The sequence below is a fragment of the Priapulus caudatus genome, unplaced genomic scaffold, assembly GCF_000485595.1.
Source record: "Priapulus caudatus unplaced genomic scaffold, Priapulus_caudatus-5.0.1 Scaffold522, whole genome shotgun sequence".
Lineage (NCBI taxonomy): Eukaryota > Metazoa > Priapulida > Priapulimorpha > Priapulimorphida > Priapulidae > Priapulus > Priapulus caudatus.
Window position 1 is genome coordinate 15,238 of NW_014577583.1, and position 13,867 is coordinate 29,104.

General features: G+C 39.1%; 1 protein-coding gene across 2 annotated transcripts; it reads left to right on the plus strand.

Moving 5' to 3' along the window:
- The first annotated feature begins 1,223 nt into the window (after window positions 1–1,223).
- On the plus strand, window positions 1,224–13,177 carry LOC106811279 (probable ATP-dependent RNA helicase DHX34). 2 transcript variants are annotated; one of them, XM_014814844.1, is made up of 20 exons: window positions 1,224–2,347; window positions 2,828–2,967; window positions 3,506–3,683; window positions 4,124–4,251; window positions 4,437–4,537; window positions 4,940–5,076; window positions 5,430–5,515; window positions 6,085–6,203; window positions 6,592–6,843; window positions 6,979–7,120; window positions 8,229–8,403; window positions 8,819–9,007; window positions 9,359–9,502; window positions 9,844–10,005; window positions 10,289–10,435; window positions 10,719–10,890; window positions 11,197–11,346; window positions 11,585–11,687; window positions 12,156–12,283; window positions 12,881–13,177. In XM_014814844.1, the coding sequence occupies exons 1-20, from the start codon at window positions 1,583–1,585 to the stop codon at window positions 13,030–13,032; spliced, it is 3,570 nt and encodes a 1,189-aa protein (XP_014670330.1). In that variant the 5' UTR covers window positions 1,224–1,582; the 3' UTR covers window positions 13,033–13,177. The 2 variants fall into 2 exon arrangements, with proteins under 2 accessions (XP_014670330.1, XP_014670331.1); XM_014814845.1 differs by lacking the exons at window positions 1,224–2,347; window positions 2,828–2,967 and having other exon boundaries at window positions 3,628–3,683; window positions 4,185–4,251.
- The last annotated feature ends 690 nt before the right edge of the window (window positions 13,178–13,867 follow it).

The following is a 13,867-nucleotide window of genomic DNA, read 5'->3' on the forward strand; positions in this document are numbered from 1 at the left end:
ATGCGTAAGTGCGTTAGTGCGCGTATGAGCGCGCTCATGCATATCTACCCCAACCACTGAATCTATTCTATATATAACTATATTATATAACTGTTATATATAGAGCATGCAGTGAGCCCATCAGCAGTACTAGTACATCACAACAACAATACCTCACCACCATAGCCTTGGTGGAATACAACAGTAACCAATGGCAATGCGCTATGCAACATGCCAGAGCCGCTAGCATGCTAGGTCTAGTACTATAGCCCCAAACTCCACGACAGGTGGCGCTCTCGCTCTGGCTCAATACTACTCAATACTTTGCTCAATACTACTCAATAATACTCAGTATTATCCTGAGTGTGGGAAGGAGGCGCTGCATGCAGTTTGCTATAGCCCGCGTACTGTTGCCGCAGGCCTGCCTTCTCTGGCCTGCCTGCGGCAACTGTACGCGGGCTATAGTACTAGAGCTACTAGCATGCAAGAGCGTTATAAACATGCTCTGCACAGAGCATATAAATCAGAGCATATAATTTTGCTCTGCTCTGCATCAATGAAAAGTATATTTTTAGAACAAATTAAAGAAATTGGAAGTAATTGGGCAAATGAGGCTTTAGAAATCATGAGTAATTATGAAAAGTAGAAGTTAGAAACAGTAATTATGAGAGATACCATGAGGTCTGGCGAGAAAACAAAAATGAAAATGATAAATATATCGAAAGCTATGTATTAAAGCCATATAGGCCCTATGACAAAACTGTCATTTGATGATGCATGCTTTGTGTTTAGGTGTAAGACGTGCATGATTAACTTAAAAAGTTATTTAAAAAATAACTACAGTAATGATATATGTGATTTGTGTGACGAAAGGAAAAAAGAAAATTTGGAACATTTATACTCGTGTAAGGTATATAGAGATTAGAGGGTATAATAAAGGGGAACGAGTAGAAGATTGGAAAAGTGATGACCCGAAAATACTAAAACCAGCACTAGAATATGTTAGAAAGGGTTCAATTAGAGAAAGTAAAATAATTAATGCTATCTTGTAGACAGAATTTCCTTATCTACAGGATTTCCCCGCACATTCCAAGAGAATCAGTGCCTTGTGAAATACAAGAGCGGGACCCCAAGATACAAGATACAAAATACAAGATCAATGGCTCTGCAACATGCTGCCCTCTACTGTTGTAAATGGTTGTAAAACATCTCAGGTGCCGATGTCACGTGATATAACATGTCTGCGTCCATAATACACTTCTGTGGCACAAGCACTGAAGCAGTACTACTAGTACTACTACAGATTGCAGTGCAAAATATATTTGCGCCCAGTTCGGTTATATTCCATGAATATCCAGTGAAGATAAATGCAACACTGCATTGCTGATTCAAATTCAAAATGGTATATAACACGATATCATTCATGGGTCAGAACAGAAGTACAGGTAGTTCTGTTGAGTGACGTGAGTGTTGTCTGACTGAGGAGAAGGCAGCTGATTGTACCATCAAAGCGTACACAATCAGCGGCGAATTCTTGGGCAGTGCAAGAACAATGGCATGAAGGCACAGAATTAGACACATGTAAATAATATCGCTAAATGCAATGAGTAATCTGAATTACAGAGCAAAATCTGATAAAAATACTTACAGCCGATACGGTCATCCAAGCAGTGAAAAAGGGGATCGACATAGCACGCATAACATGGATATGTCACGTACACACCAACACCAAAGTGAAAGCCATCGGCATAAGGAACGCTACCGTGATAAACACAAATCAGCGTCATCTTACTTGAATAACGAGCATGATAAACACAAAAAAGGTTCCATTTCTGATAGTTTAGAGGACTGTGATGATAACAACTCTGACTTTGATTGGGAAGCATATAGATCATCACTGAACCGAATTTTCTTTACAGACACCGACCCTATTAAAGTAGAGACCCCTGACTACCATAGTTTTTGGGCATTTTTAAAGAAATTCCAGGCTTTCAATAAGATGAAACGTACGACAAAAAAGTTAGTGACAAATGTATTATCCAAGACTGTGCTCGACCTTCCAGCTTGTTATGATAAGCGCTACCGAATTAACCTTGCGCTCGCAAAAAACATGGATGAGATGAGGAAAATAGCATCAACCACAACAAAAGGTAGAGAACTCACTGTCACACGACTGTCACAATTTAAGTACATTCTATTGTGTTACATGGATTTTTGTCAGAAGCAAAAATTTAACAAGTTGAGACAATTAAAAAAAACGCAGGAGAACTTGCCCATTTTCAAGTACAAACAGGAAGTCATTAAGGCTGTTCATCAACACCCTGTGGTTGTAATTGCTGGAGATACTGGATGTGGGAAGTCTACCCAGGTAAATGCTCTATAATATAAAATTGTTTAAATATTGCAAGTATTAGGTCATTGTAAACAGCATAGTACCATCATCACAATTAAATTGTGCCATTAATTTCGATATAGGTAGTTGAGTTCATGACATGGAATGATTTTAATGTATAAATAAAATGCATACGTAACAAATTTCGATATATGCACTTGTCACAAGTATCAGTTGTAGTTATTGCTATAAATGAGTAAATAGCATTGAAAAAAATTAATTTGAAAAAAATTAAAATATTTTCTTAGATATCTACCCTACCTTCTCCTGGCTATGTTCCCCCAAACATGATACTTATTTTGTTTGGCTTATTTGGCATATGTGTATGTGTGTGCATGCGTGCGTGCGTGCGTGTGCATAATATGTTTTCCATACAGAGTTTTTAGCATCATAGCTTTAGCAAGTGCTAATATGGGTGCTAGCATATGGGTGTGTGTTTGTTTGATTGTTATGCAGGTTCCCCGATATCTATTGGATGCTGGTTTCACCAATATTGCATGCACACAGCCACGGCGAATCGCCTGCATGTCATTATCGAAACGAGTTGCGTATGAAACACTGAATGAGTATGGTTCCAAAGTTGGGTACCAGATAAGGTAAACCTGGATTTGTTATATTTATACCATTTAAATCATAGTTTATAATTATTAAGTTGAATAATATAAATAAAGTTAATCTGCAGCTGTAACAGTAAATTATATAATAAAGTTGAAACAGCCGATAAAGCGAGCGTGTTAAATCTACAATAAATGAAACAATCCAATTTTGGACCAATGCCCATCAGTGAAAAGACAGTAGACCTTACAGCACAAAGAAACATCCTGGTTTAAAGTTATGAATGACTGCTGTGTATGTGTGTGTTAGAGCAATCGCTCTGTACAATTGGTGTATATTAGCATTTTTCAGCAAGGGAATTTTATATGACTATCATGAATAAGTGTCTATTATGTAGGTATTTCGGTGGATATATGTCATATGACATAAACTTTAACAACTAACTTCTATCCGCAATGCGGATGTAGATTCAAAATCATTAGATGTATGCAATATATATATATATATATATATATATATATATATATATTATATATATATGCAAATGTCAAATATAACTCTGTCTGGTGTGTGCTGCAGGTTTGAGAAGCACAAGACACAGCACACGCGCATTCTGTTCCTCACGGAGGGGCTGCTGCTGCGGCAGATGGAGACTGACCCTGAGCTCTCTGCTTACACTCTCATCATTCTCGACGAGGTCCATGAGCGCCACCTACACATGGATTTCTTACTGGGAGTCCTGCGCTGTCTAGTACAGGTGTGAATTACAGGCTGTTATTGTACAAATGCCATAATGCTTTTTACTGAAAATGAATCTGCAATTCGTCTCAGGCAAATTTGATATATATTTGTTTTAATTTTGGCTTTGTTACAAGCATGTGGCCATTGTGTTGTTTCAATGATAATGTAAGTGTAACTGTGTTTGTCTTGATATAAAATGTATGTACAATAATATCAGGGGTTAATAATGACAAAATTTGTCATTATTAACCCCTGGTAATATCCATGAACACGTTTCTATTGCCATGATACAAAATTGTGATTATACTGTGCTCTGACCTTGTCTATACTGTTTATCAATAAATTGAACAAATTATGTTTATTACAACAATTTCACCTCATCATGAAAAGGCAATATTCAATAGTAATGCAGTGATCATTACTGGTATATCAGCAATTGGTTTCTCCGATTTAAAGCATCGAAAAGACCTAAAGGTAGTGTTGATGTCAGCTACCATCAACATCGAATTGTTCTCAGAATACTTTGGCTCTGCCCCAGTTGTCAAGGTGCCAGGACGTCTATATCCAATCAAGCTAAACTATATGTAAGCCAAACATATATATACTAACGTTGTAAACAGATATAGATATTTCCAGATCGTAATTCTAATTTTTTTATGCTGTTATATATGCAAAACTGGTAAAGGCTACATAAAAACCCGTCAATTTTGTGTTTCATTAGGGAATCAAGATTATTCAGTTAATTGTATATGCCTGTATCACATTTCAGGCCTGCCAAAAATCCAGAGACGAAAACTGAGCGATTGGATCCATCACCATATGTTCGCATTCTACAGATGATTGACAATAAGTACCCAGCAAGCGAAAGAGGTTATAGTCATACTAGATTTGGTAGTGTTGCGCAAAATTGCCATGAAGGTTGCTAGCTGACAATGGGCTTATTGGTAAAAAGATATTGTTAGGGGTATCTTACAATAAATATGTTGGTTTGTGATTGTATCAGGAATCAAATATTTATTTTGGCATGTGTGTCCCCGCAAAGTTAATCACAATCAATACAAAGGTGTCATTTTTGGTCTTAATATATTTTTGTATTGCCTCTGATGAGAAAATACAAGTAAAATGTCATTATTAAACCCTGAAAAAACGAGCATTATCCCTGAGAAGACAATATAATATATATATTATATTGCAAGAATATGAGGATAGTTGTATTCCCTATCAGGTGGTTAATATAATAGCCAGATTATAGCTTGAGGTCTGTGAATTCAGGTGATATGCTGATTTTCATGTCGGGGATGTCAGAGATCCAGATCGTGGTGGAGGCAGTGAAGGCATATGCAGAAAATAAGCAACGCTGGATCGTGGTTCCGCTGCATAGTGCACTCTCCATAGCTGAACAGGACAAAGTAGGTGTTTGAAGATGTCACCATGCACTGCCACGGTTGCATGTCCTATACTTGTGGTGTGAGTGGTGGTGTTGGTGCCCACTGAATGCCTGAGAAATCAGTACATTGTATGTTGTAAACTACCTTAAGTTGGAGTGATTAGTGTAATAAAGGATATATATTTGGTAATTGTTGGAAAAGTAAAGGTAACGTAGAAAGGAGGGGAAAATGGTTGGAGAGAAAAGCATGGTTGTTCATCTAGCTCATAGGACAAATAAATAGTTTGGAGAAATTCGGAATGTATGAGTTATCATGGGGAGAAATTTTATAACAAGGCAAATTTTATATTGACTTATTTGGTTTTGAATTACCAGGTTTTTGATGTGGCACCAGAAGGAGCTAGAAAATGTGTTGTATCTACCAACATTGCTGAGACGAGTGTCACAATAGATGGTATCAGGTATGTGTATGTCAGAAAAAAGATGTTCTCCTTACCCTCATAGCATTTCACAGTTATATGTCAGTATAAAATTGATACGGAAAAATGTGCCGCCATCTAGTATGAATAATAGGTACACATGATATGTTCTTTTAATTAGACAATATGGATACTTTAGTATCACTGCTGTATAGCTTGTAGTTACTAAAATACCCATATACATACATGTATATACATGCGTGGATATTCGTGGGTGCATGTGAATGTACATAAATATATGTAAAAACATGCACATTACATGCTACATACAGCATGGATTCCTTATCACCAGAGTATGCAAATACACTGCAGAGATGCAATTAGCCTCAGTGTATACACCCAGAGTTGGGTACACTTTCCAGATAACGAAAATTTTTATTCCTGTTTTGTGTGTCACAAGTAAAGTATAGTTTATGTAATTATTGAAATTAACTGTTATGACTTGATTTGAAAACATGCAAAGTATAAAGGATTGTCTTCCTATTGCTGTTGAAGTGGGGATTTGCATATTCTGATTGCATTTCTGACTGCATAATGTCCACATATTTCAGGTTTGTCGTAGACTCTGGCAAGGCGAAGGAGATGAATTATTTCTCCCAGTTTAAGATGCAGCGTTTGCAGGAGTTCTGGGTGAGCAAAGCCAGTGCTGAGCAGAGAAAGGGACGAGCAGGTGAGCCTCCCTACCAGTACTTTCTCTAACTTAACACAAGTAATGTATATAGGTGTGCAGCTAATGTTAATATAATAGACCCAAATCAGACTCACACTGCTCTTCCTCTATTTGCGCTTGTTAATTTCGTTTCTTTGATTTAATTGTGACAAGATGTATTTTTGTATATGATGCATGTTGGTTGGTGAGAACATTCCCTGCAACATTTCATGACAGTATAAAACTATTGATGCTTTCTATCCGGGCTGTAAACCATACGACTATGATGTCTAGCAGTGGGTGTTTCCTATTCAAGTTGTAAGCCATGCTACCGTAGTGTCTATAGCTGTGGCTGAGGTATCATGCTATTGGGATCAATAACCATCTATATTTATTCTATAACATCTAGGCAGAACAGGTCCAGGAATCTGCTACCGTCTCTACACGGAGCAGGATTACGAAGCATTTGATGACTACACAATGCCGGAAATTCACAAAGTGCCGTTAGACTCGCTCGTCCTGCAGATGATTGCCATGGGCTTGTCCGATGTCAGAACGTTCTCATTCATAGAGGCGCCATCTAGTGCTAGTATTGAGTATGCAGTGCAGAGTCTGAAGGAGCATGGTGCGCTTACACAAAGTGAAAAGCTAACGCCTATAGGTAACAATGATAGATTATGATTATTATTATTATTGAAGCCTTATTACACCGGTACAATTTGCACTGAACAACATTAGAAACAGGTTATCTGCATACACACGTGCATAATAACGACACTGTATGCGACTCTTCCAGGACAGATGCTGGGAAAGCTTCCCGTTGAAGTTGTCCTAGGAAAAATGCTAATTATGGGGTGCATTTTCAACATTGTGGAGCCGGTGACTACAATGGCTGCTGCACTGGCCATACAGAGTCCTTTCACAAACTATGCATACAGGTACAGCATGAGTTATCCACTGCTAGTAATACGAAGTGCATTTACTCGATGCTTGATATTTCCACATTAACATCTGCATATCTGGCACTAATATCATAATTTGGCCACTACTCAGAGTTCAAAGTAAGTATCAGAGTTTTGCTCTCACACCTTTCCCTTGGCATTTTCTTGGTCAATTGCATGTCGCTTCAGACAATCTGTTATTACATCTTGCGATGAAGGCAGCTCACAGCCTAATAGAGGCACGATGTTACCAGTGTACGCACGCATCGGCCTGGTGCTGACGATGTGAAAAATATCAGTCTTCAATATATGTATTTGTATTTGAATTACATGCAATAAAGAATATATAAATAATAATAAATGATAATAAATGTCAAATGATAACAATAATAATATTCACCCCGGATGGTGTAAAAATTATGTCGAGCTTGATGTTATCGATATGAAATCATCACATGCATGTATTATAAGCAATCTATGACATTCATTTCCACTCGGCCCACAAATGTTTCCGCTGTCCTCTCAATCAGGCAATATTATATACACATGCGCGCGTGTATGCGTGTGTGTGTCCTAGGGCGCTCTCCTAATTATACACACAGGTCTACTGATAAGAATTAATTACAGAAATCTATGCTGAGATACCCCTGACCATATTTAAATGCATTTTCAACACAAAATATAACTCCTGACGTGAGATATTAAGCATGTGCTAAAAAAGTAACGTAGCCAGATTGTGTACTGACTGGTTTATGCAGCGGAGACCTTACATGCAAGGTCTGCTTCCTATTTCATAACTAAGTGAGGTCTACTGATGGAATATTATCATAGAAATCTATGCTGGGATAACCCCTCTTCACTTTAAATTCATAATTTTGGCAAGATATTCTTCTTCTTGAGAGATATTGCGCATGCGCGAGCACCGTTTCAGACGTGCAGTACAGCCTAAATAAAAGTACGTAATATAGCTTGCTCCGGGAGCGAGGGGTGGGAAACTGAGGAAAGGTGGCAGGAAAGACAGCCGAGGGGCGGTGGAAGAAAAAGGAGGCTGAGCGTGCGACAAGGAAGACAAGAGAAAGGAAATAATGTTCTGTATGCCGCACAGGGACCCCGACGTCCTGCTGGCCCGAAAGAACCTCGAATCAAGCCACGGCGACTCGTTCACTCTGCTGAACTGCTTCAACGAGTGGCTGCAGCTGAAGGCGGGTCGAGGCACGTCGTCTCGACGCTGGTGCAAGACGCGAGGTCTCGAGGAGCAGCGCTTCTACGAGATCACAAAGGTATTCGAGCGATGTGTGTCGGTAGTAGTAACAGGGGCGACGATGGAGGCCAGCTTAACCGCCGCCACCAAATCCGCAAAAGATATGTCTAAGTCTGTATCTTTATATAATTGTGGTGTGACCGCCGCCTAGGTGACTGATAAGCTGAGAGGAATTTAGAATTTTTTGTGGTGGCAGTGGCTGGGTTGGGAGCAGCAGCAGTAGGGCAGTGGGGTAGTGGCAGCATGGGGGATTGTTGTGGTGGTGCCTATGCCTATCTATATATATATATATATCTATATATGCCTATCGTATATACCATTGAAGCGTTGGTTGTTAGATGCACATGCATGCCACCGGTGTGCTGTAGGTAGTAATATTGCAGCAGTCACTTGCTGACCGTGCGTGTTGTATAGTCGTATGTGTGCATCCACAGCTGAGGCAGCAGTTCAGACAGCTTCTAAGCAGCCATGGGCTACTGGAGAAGAAGCCAGACCTGCAGACGAGCACAGAGCGGAGGCAGTACTACGGGGAAGTACAGCGGCTGAAGCGTATGAAGCGGGAGTATCACAGTGCCGCACCACGCAAGCGCAAGGTCCTCAAGCGTGAATCCAACCACGAAATCGTAAGTTCTCTGTTGTTGCAATAAAATAACTGGCTGCTAACAGCCATCTGCTACTAGGAAGGTTAATAATGACAAATAATTTGTCATTATATTGTATGTATATAATTTGTATATTGTATATGTATATGTAATGTATATTGTATGTATGTATTGTAATAATGACATAATAATTTGTCATTATTAACTGCTGATAACATGTCGTATGTGGATAAGGTTTCGTTAACTGCATTATTTAACATAAGAGTGTCAATTTAGTAGATGTACTTCAGACATTGCAATCTTAATTGCATCGATTTGGTTTTTCCCTGTTATATTTAATTGTCCCGTTGTTTATTTTGGTTGCGATTTCAGGAAGGGTTTCACGGTCACAGCAGTGACGAGGAGAAAGCTGTCGATATTCGAGATATCGATTTTCATCTTGCTCACAGCTCGTCAACACTGCGAGAGGAGGTAGAAGCAACCCAGCTGACTCACAAACATGTTATCCTGCTGAAGGTACTGCATTCTGTCATTGCAGTGGTAAAATAACATTCTATTCTTGCAGTTGTAGCGATGGACACCCGTTTTCAAGGGTATAAAATGTACCACGTATTATCGTCGTGAAATGTAGATAGCACATTATACCATGGCGCGGATATGGTACCACGTTCTATGATAGCATGATTAGTTCTAAATTTTATTGTTGCAGTGTTGAACCACAACGTTACATCATGATGGTGGTAAAAAGATACTATAGAGTTCATCATTGCAGTGCTGATCCCCCGTATTCTATAATAATGGTATGGCAACATAGAGCTGCATTTACATAATCAGGTTAACTGCTCATTGTCTTACAGCTGATACTGAGCAGTGGCCTGTACCCTCAGTTGGCGATCGTAGATGAGAACAATTCTTTCCGACCAAATACCGATCAAGTGTTTCACACGAAAGACAAGCCGTTCGTAGTGCTGCACCCTGTTGGTGTGTTTGCTTCCGATCCAGAACTTCTGCAGCTGAAGGTTAACATGTCACTGTTTTATTGAGTTTGGCACTGTTCATTATTTTCTAGGCTGCTATTTTTGCGAACACACGTGTCGTTTGCTGTGTTATTTGATTACGTTCTTCGTTTTGCCCCCGCATCTGTTGGCATGTTTTGTAGAGAGTTGTGCATCTAGAAATTATTAATAACATTAATAGTTTACATTTAACATTAATACATTAATAACCTACTAGAGAATATTGATGAACATTATTACTCTGATAGACCGGCTTAATTATCTGTATATTGTTTTTTGATCCAAGGACCTGGATGTAATGAGTAGCGAAGAGAGTAAGGACACTCAGCAAGTACAGACAAGCGCTAAGCATCAACTCCTAACATATGTCACTCTGATGGAATCAAAGAACAAACCTTACATTATCAACACAACACGAGTTCCTGCACTGCAGGTGCGTTATTGCTACCTCTATTCCCGATTTATTATTTCAAACATTTACAGTGCCTCGTGCTGATATCAGGCGTGAATAAAAACACGTTTTTAACCATGTTTTTGTCCACTATATATATATATATTAGGAATCACTAGGATTGTCCAATATTAGCTTTCAGTCTAGTACTGAATGTGTTCATGCATACGTTGATTTGACATATTTTGAGGTGTCAAAGTAAGCAGTAAAACCCCATCTCATCGTATTGCTCCGCTCATAACTCTACTCTAACCATGTATGACAGACTTTGCTGCTGTTCGCCCATGCATTGGACACCAGTGCAGACCTGCAGAGGGTCGTTGCTGATGGCTGGTTGGAGGTGACCTTCATAGACACCGACCAGGCACATGGTACTATCAGTGGTGTGATACAAATCCGCCGTGCATGGGCTGAACTAGTGGAGAAACGACTCAGTGGTGAGTTGCTATCCAAGCACTAATATATAGCTATCATTTTTCACATGCAAGGAGGTGAAAGCATTTGAAAGTTTTTTTTTGCTTTTGTTTTATAACTGCACACTCCAATTTATATGGTTCTACAATGATTGTGTATACTAATTATGGATTTTTTAAAAGCAATTCGTTCAAAATGTTGAAAACTTGCTATCATGCTGTGCTGTCCAATTTTTCCTTTTCCTTTTAAAATTAACTCCTGAATTTCTTATATACTTTATGTAAAGAACATCATTCATGTAATATATTGTACCTCTGCTGGCAATACAGACATAAGTGGGAAGCATACCGAGGTACCAGCGATGTCGGAAACCAAGCTAGAGAGAAGATTGCAGGCATTAATGTACACGGAGATTCCATATAAACTCAGGAGGGTGTTGGCAGCAGAGCGCCAGCATATGTACCTAGGATCAAGAGCAGGTAGTGTGTGTTTGCCGATATCAGAACAGTGGTTGCTAAGGTGATTTTGTCAGATACGCGATGATGCTATTGCATCTATTTGATGTTTTGTTATAATGTCACTGTTGGGTAGCACCAAAATCGTCTTTGCATAGTATTAGGATACCAGATAACAGTTAAGCTTTACTTTTTGTACCTGTACATAATATGGCCAAATAATATTGGGCTATCAGCAGCAAATAGAATCCCACAATTTCAGGAGAGTTATCCACAGGGGAGAATCCCTTCTCTCCTGGTGAACAATGCGAGCTGGATGCTGTAAAGGGAGGTCTGCAGGTAACGGATTACCTCACCTATGGCTGGTAAGTTAAAATTCGCATGACTGCTACCCCTACCGCCTTCTGCGGCTGTATACACCCTTGTGTGTACATGCGTTGGTGTGTGCGTGTGTGCATGCGTGTATGCACACATACCTGTTTGTGTTTCTTTTTAATTGCTTTCCATGCAGTGACGTTAGTGGTTTTGCATTTTTTCATATCCATAGTCAGTCGACTCGACTATGAGAATAAACATCTATATTATGTTACCGTCTCTTGGAGCTAACTTGGGTGGTGCTGCAATAGGCAGGTTATATATATTACCAGTTTTCTCTTTCCCCATGCCCAAGTAGTGATTCAATGGACAGGTTTTCATGTACTGTGACCACTGGCATATAAGTTTGCTTGTTTTCAGTGCCCCCCCCCCTCGCCACCCAAATGGTACAGCATTTCCTAATTGCACCTGCTGCCAATTTTGTGTGATCATCATCTGCCTTGTCATCTGTGTTGCAGCCTTGATTGCTCAAGTCACAGCACGGCATTCCTAAGTAGTGTTTGGACGTGTCCAAGCTGTGAGTGCAAAATGGTGGTCAGCGAATTGCAGAGACTGCAACACGAGAACAGCTGTGGTATGACGGAAGGTAACTACATAAGCACCATCGCTAATCTTAAGGTTACAGTCGGATGCCCACGTGAGACACTTATCAAAATATTTAATTAATGTCATATTTAAAATATGGTTAATACTGTCTTTAGTCTTACGGTCTCTTACCCAGATATTTCAGAAGCATCAGTGCTTGAGTTTTATATCTTTATATCCATTATATCTCTTTAATATCCATTTACAAACAATTCACATTCATTAAAAGGTAATACTATTCTAGCTTTCAGCATAATTTTCAGCTCTATTGGGCTCAATTTTTGGTACATAATAATTTTTACTACTCGGCATTAATATGAAATAACTAAAATTCGACTTAAAAATCGATGGTCGAAAATTTTAAAGAGAAAATAACTTGCCCTCTCTTCAAGTTATTGGTAATACCACTGCTTGTGATGCCTCTTGTGGCAATGACACAATATGCACTCATTTTCGCAATATTAGTCTGTTTATCTCTCTGGCTAGCTGCTATTTACGGTGTGGATTTTATCATATCTGCTCATTCAATCGTAATTGAACGAATACTCGATGTTCCTACGAGGTAGCATTGACGAGTTCATGCCATGTGTTATTGCAGGAGAGGCGAGTAAAGTGGAGGAGGAAGAGGAGGAGGAAGATGATGGGCCAGTGAATCCTCTTAAGAAGTCCTATTATTGCGAACCATGTAATAAGAATTTCAAGTTTACCTCAGTGGAGATTCTCAAACACAAGAAGCAGCATGCACAATAAGATGCCAGCACTACGTATGTGTTTGCTGGTTTATGTTCTCGCCAGGTGGCCTCACTAGCTGTTAAATAACCAAAATATATTATATATATATCAAGAGTACATAATAGAGAAGAGTATGACACCGTTTTAACAGCGTTTTGCATAGTTTTCAACTGTGACTATCAATATGTGAATAAATATATTCAAACTTTACCTTGTTTTCGTATATGATTCTCCTTTAATCATATGACACCACCAATTTACCTGAAAATCGTATGTGTTCTTCAAAAAAGTTATTTGAATAGGACACGGTTTCACAGTTTCCCCAAACTTTTGCATCTCTGCCGCCAAACTTGATATATCGGCGGCAGCACCAGGTTGTAACTACGGGTGCTGGGGGCTGTTGTGGATATTAAGTAAGCGCAGTAACAGAACTTGTTTCACTTCCTTATCAGGAACACAATGGCAACACAGCTAAAATCAGCTGCTAGCTCGCCGTGAGCACATTTATTTTTAGCACGCTGGAAACGCTACACGCTGAATACAATTCGATGCCTAATCTCCCCAGCAGCCCCCGCCGTCCCGTCATAGACAATAGAACACTAATCTTATAATAAACTATGGCCGAACAAATGTGACCATTTGTGAAAACTATGTGAAACCGTGTCGTATTCAAAGAACTTTTTTGAAGAACACATACGATTTTCAGGTAAATTGGTGGTGTCATATGATTAAGGGAGAATCATAGATGAAAACTATGCAAAATGCTGTTAAAACGGTGTCATACTCTTCTCTATTATGTACTCATGATATATATATAATATCAGGAGTTAATGAGACAAACAATTTGTCTCAT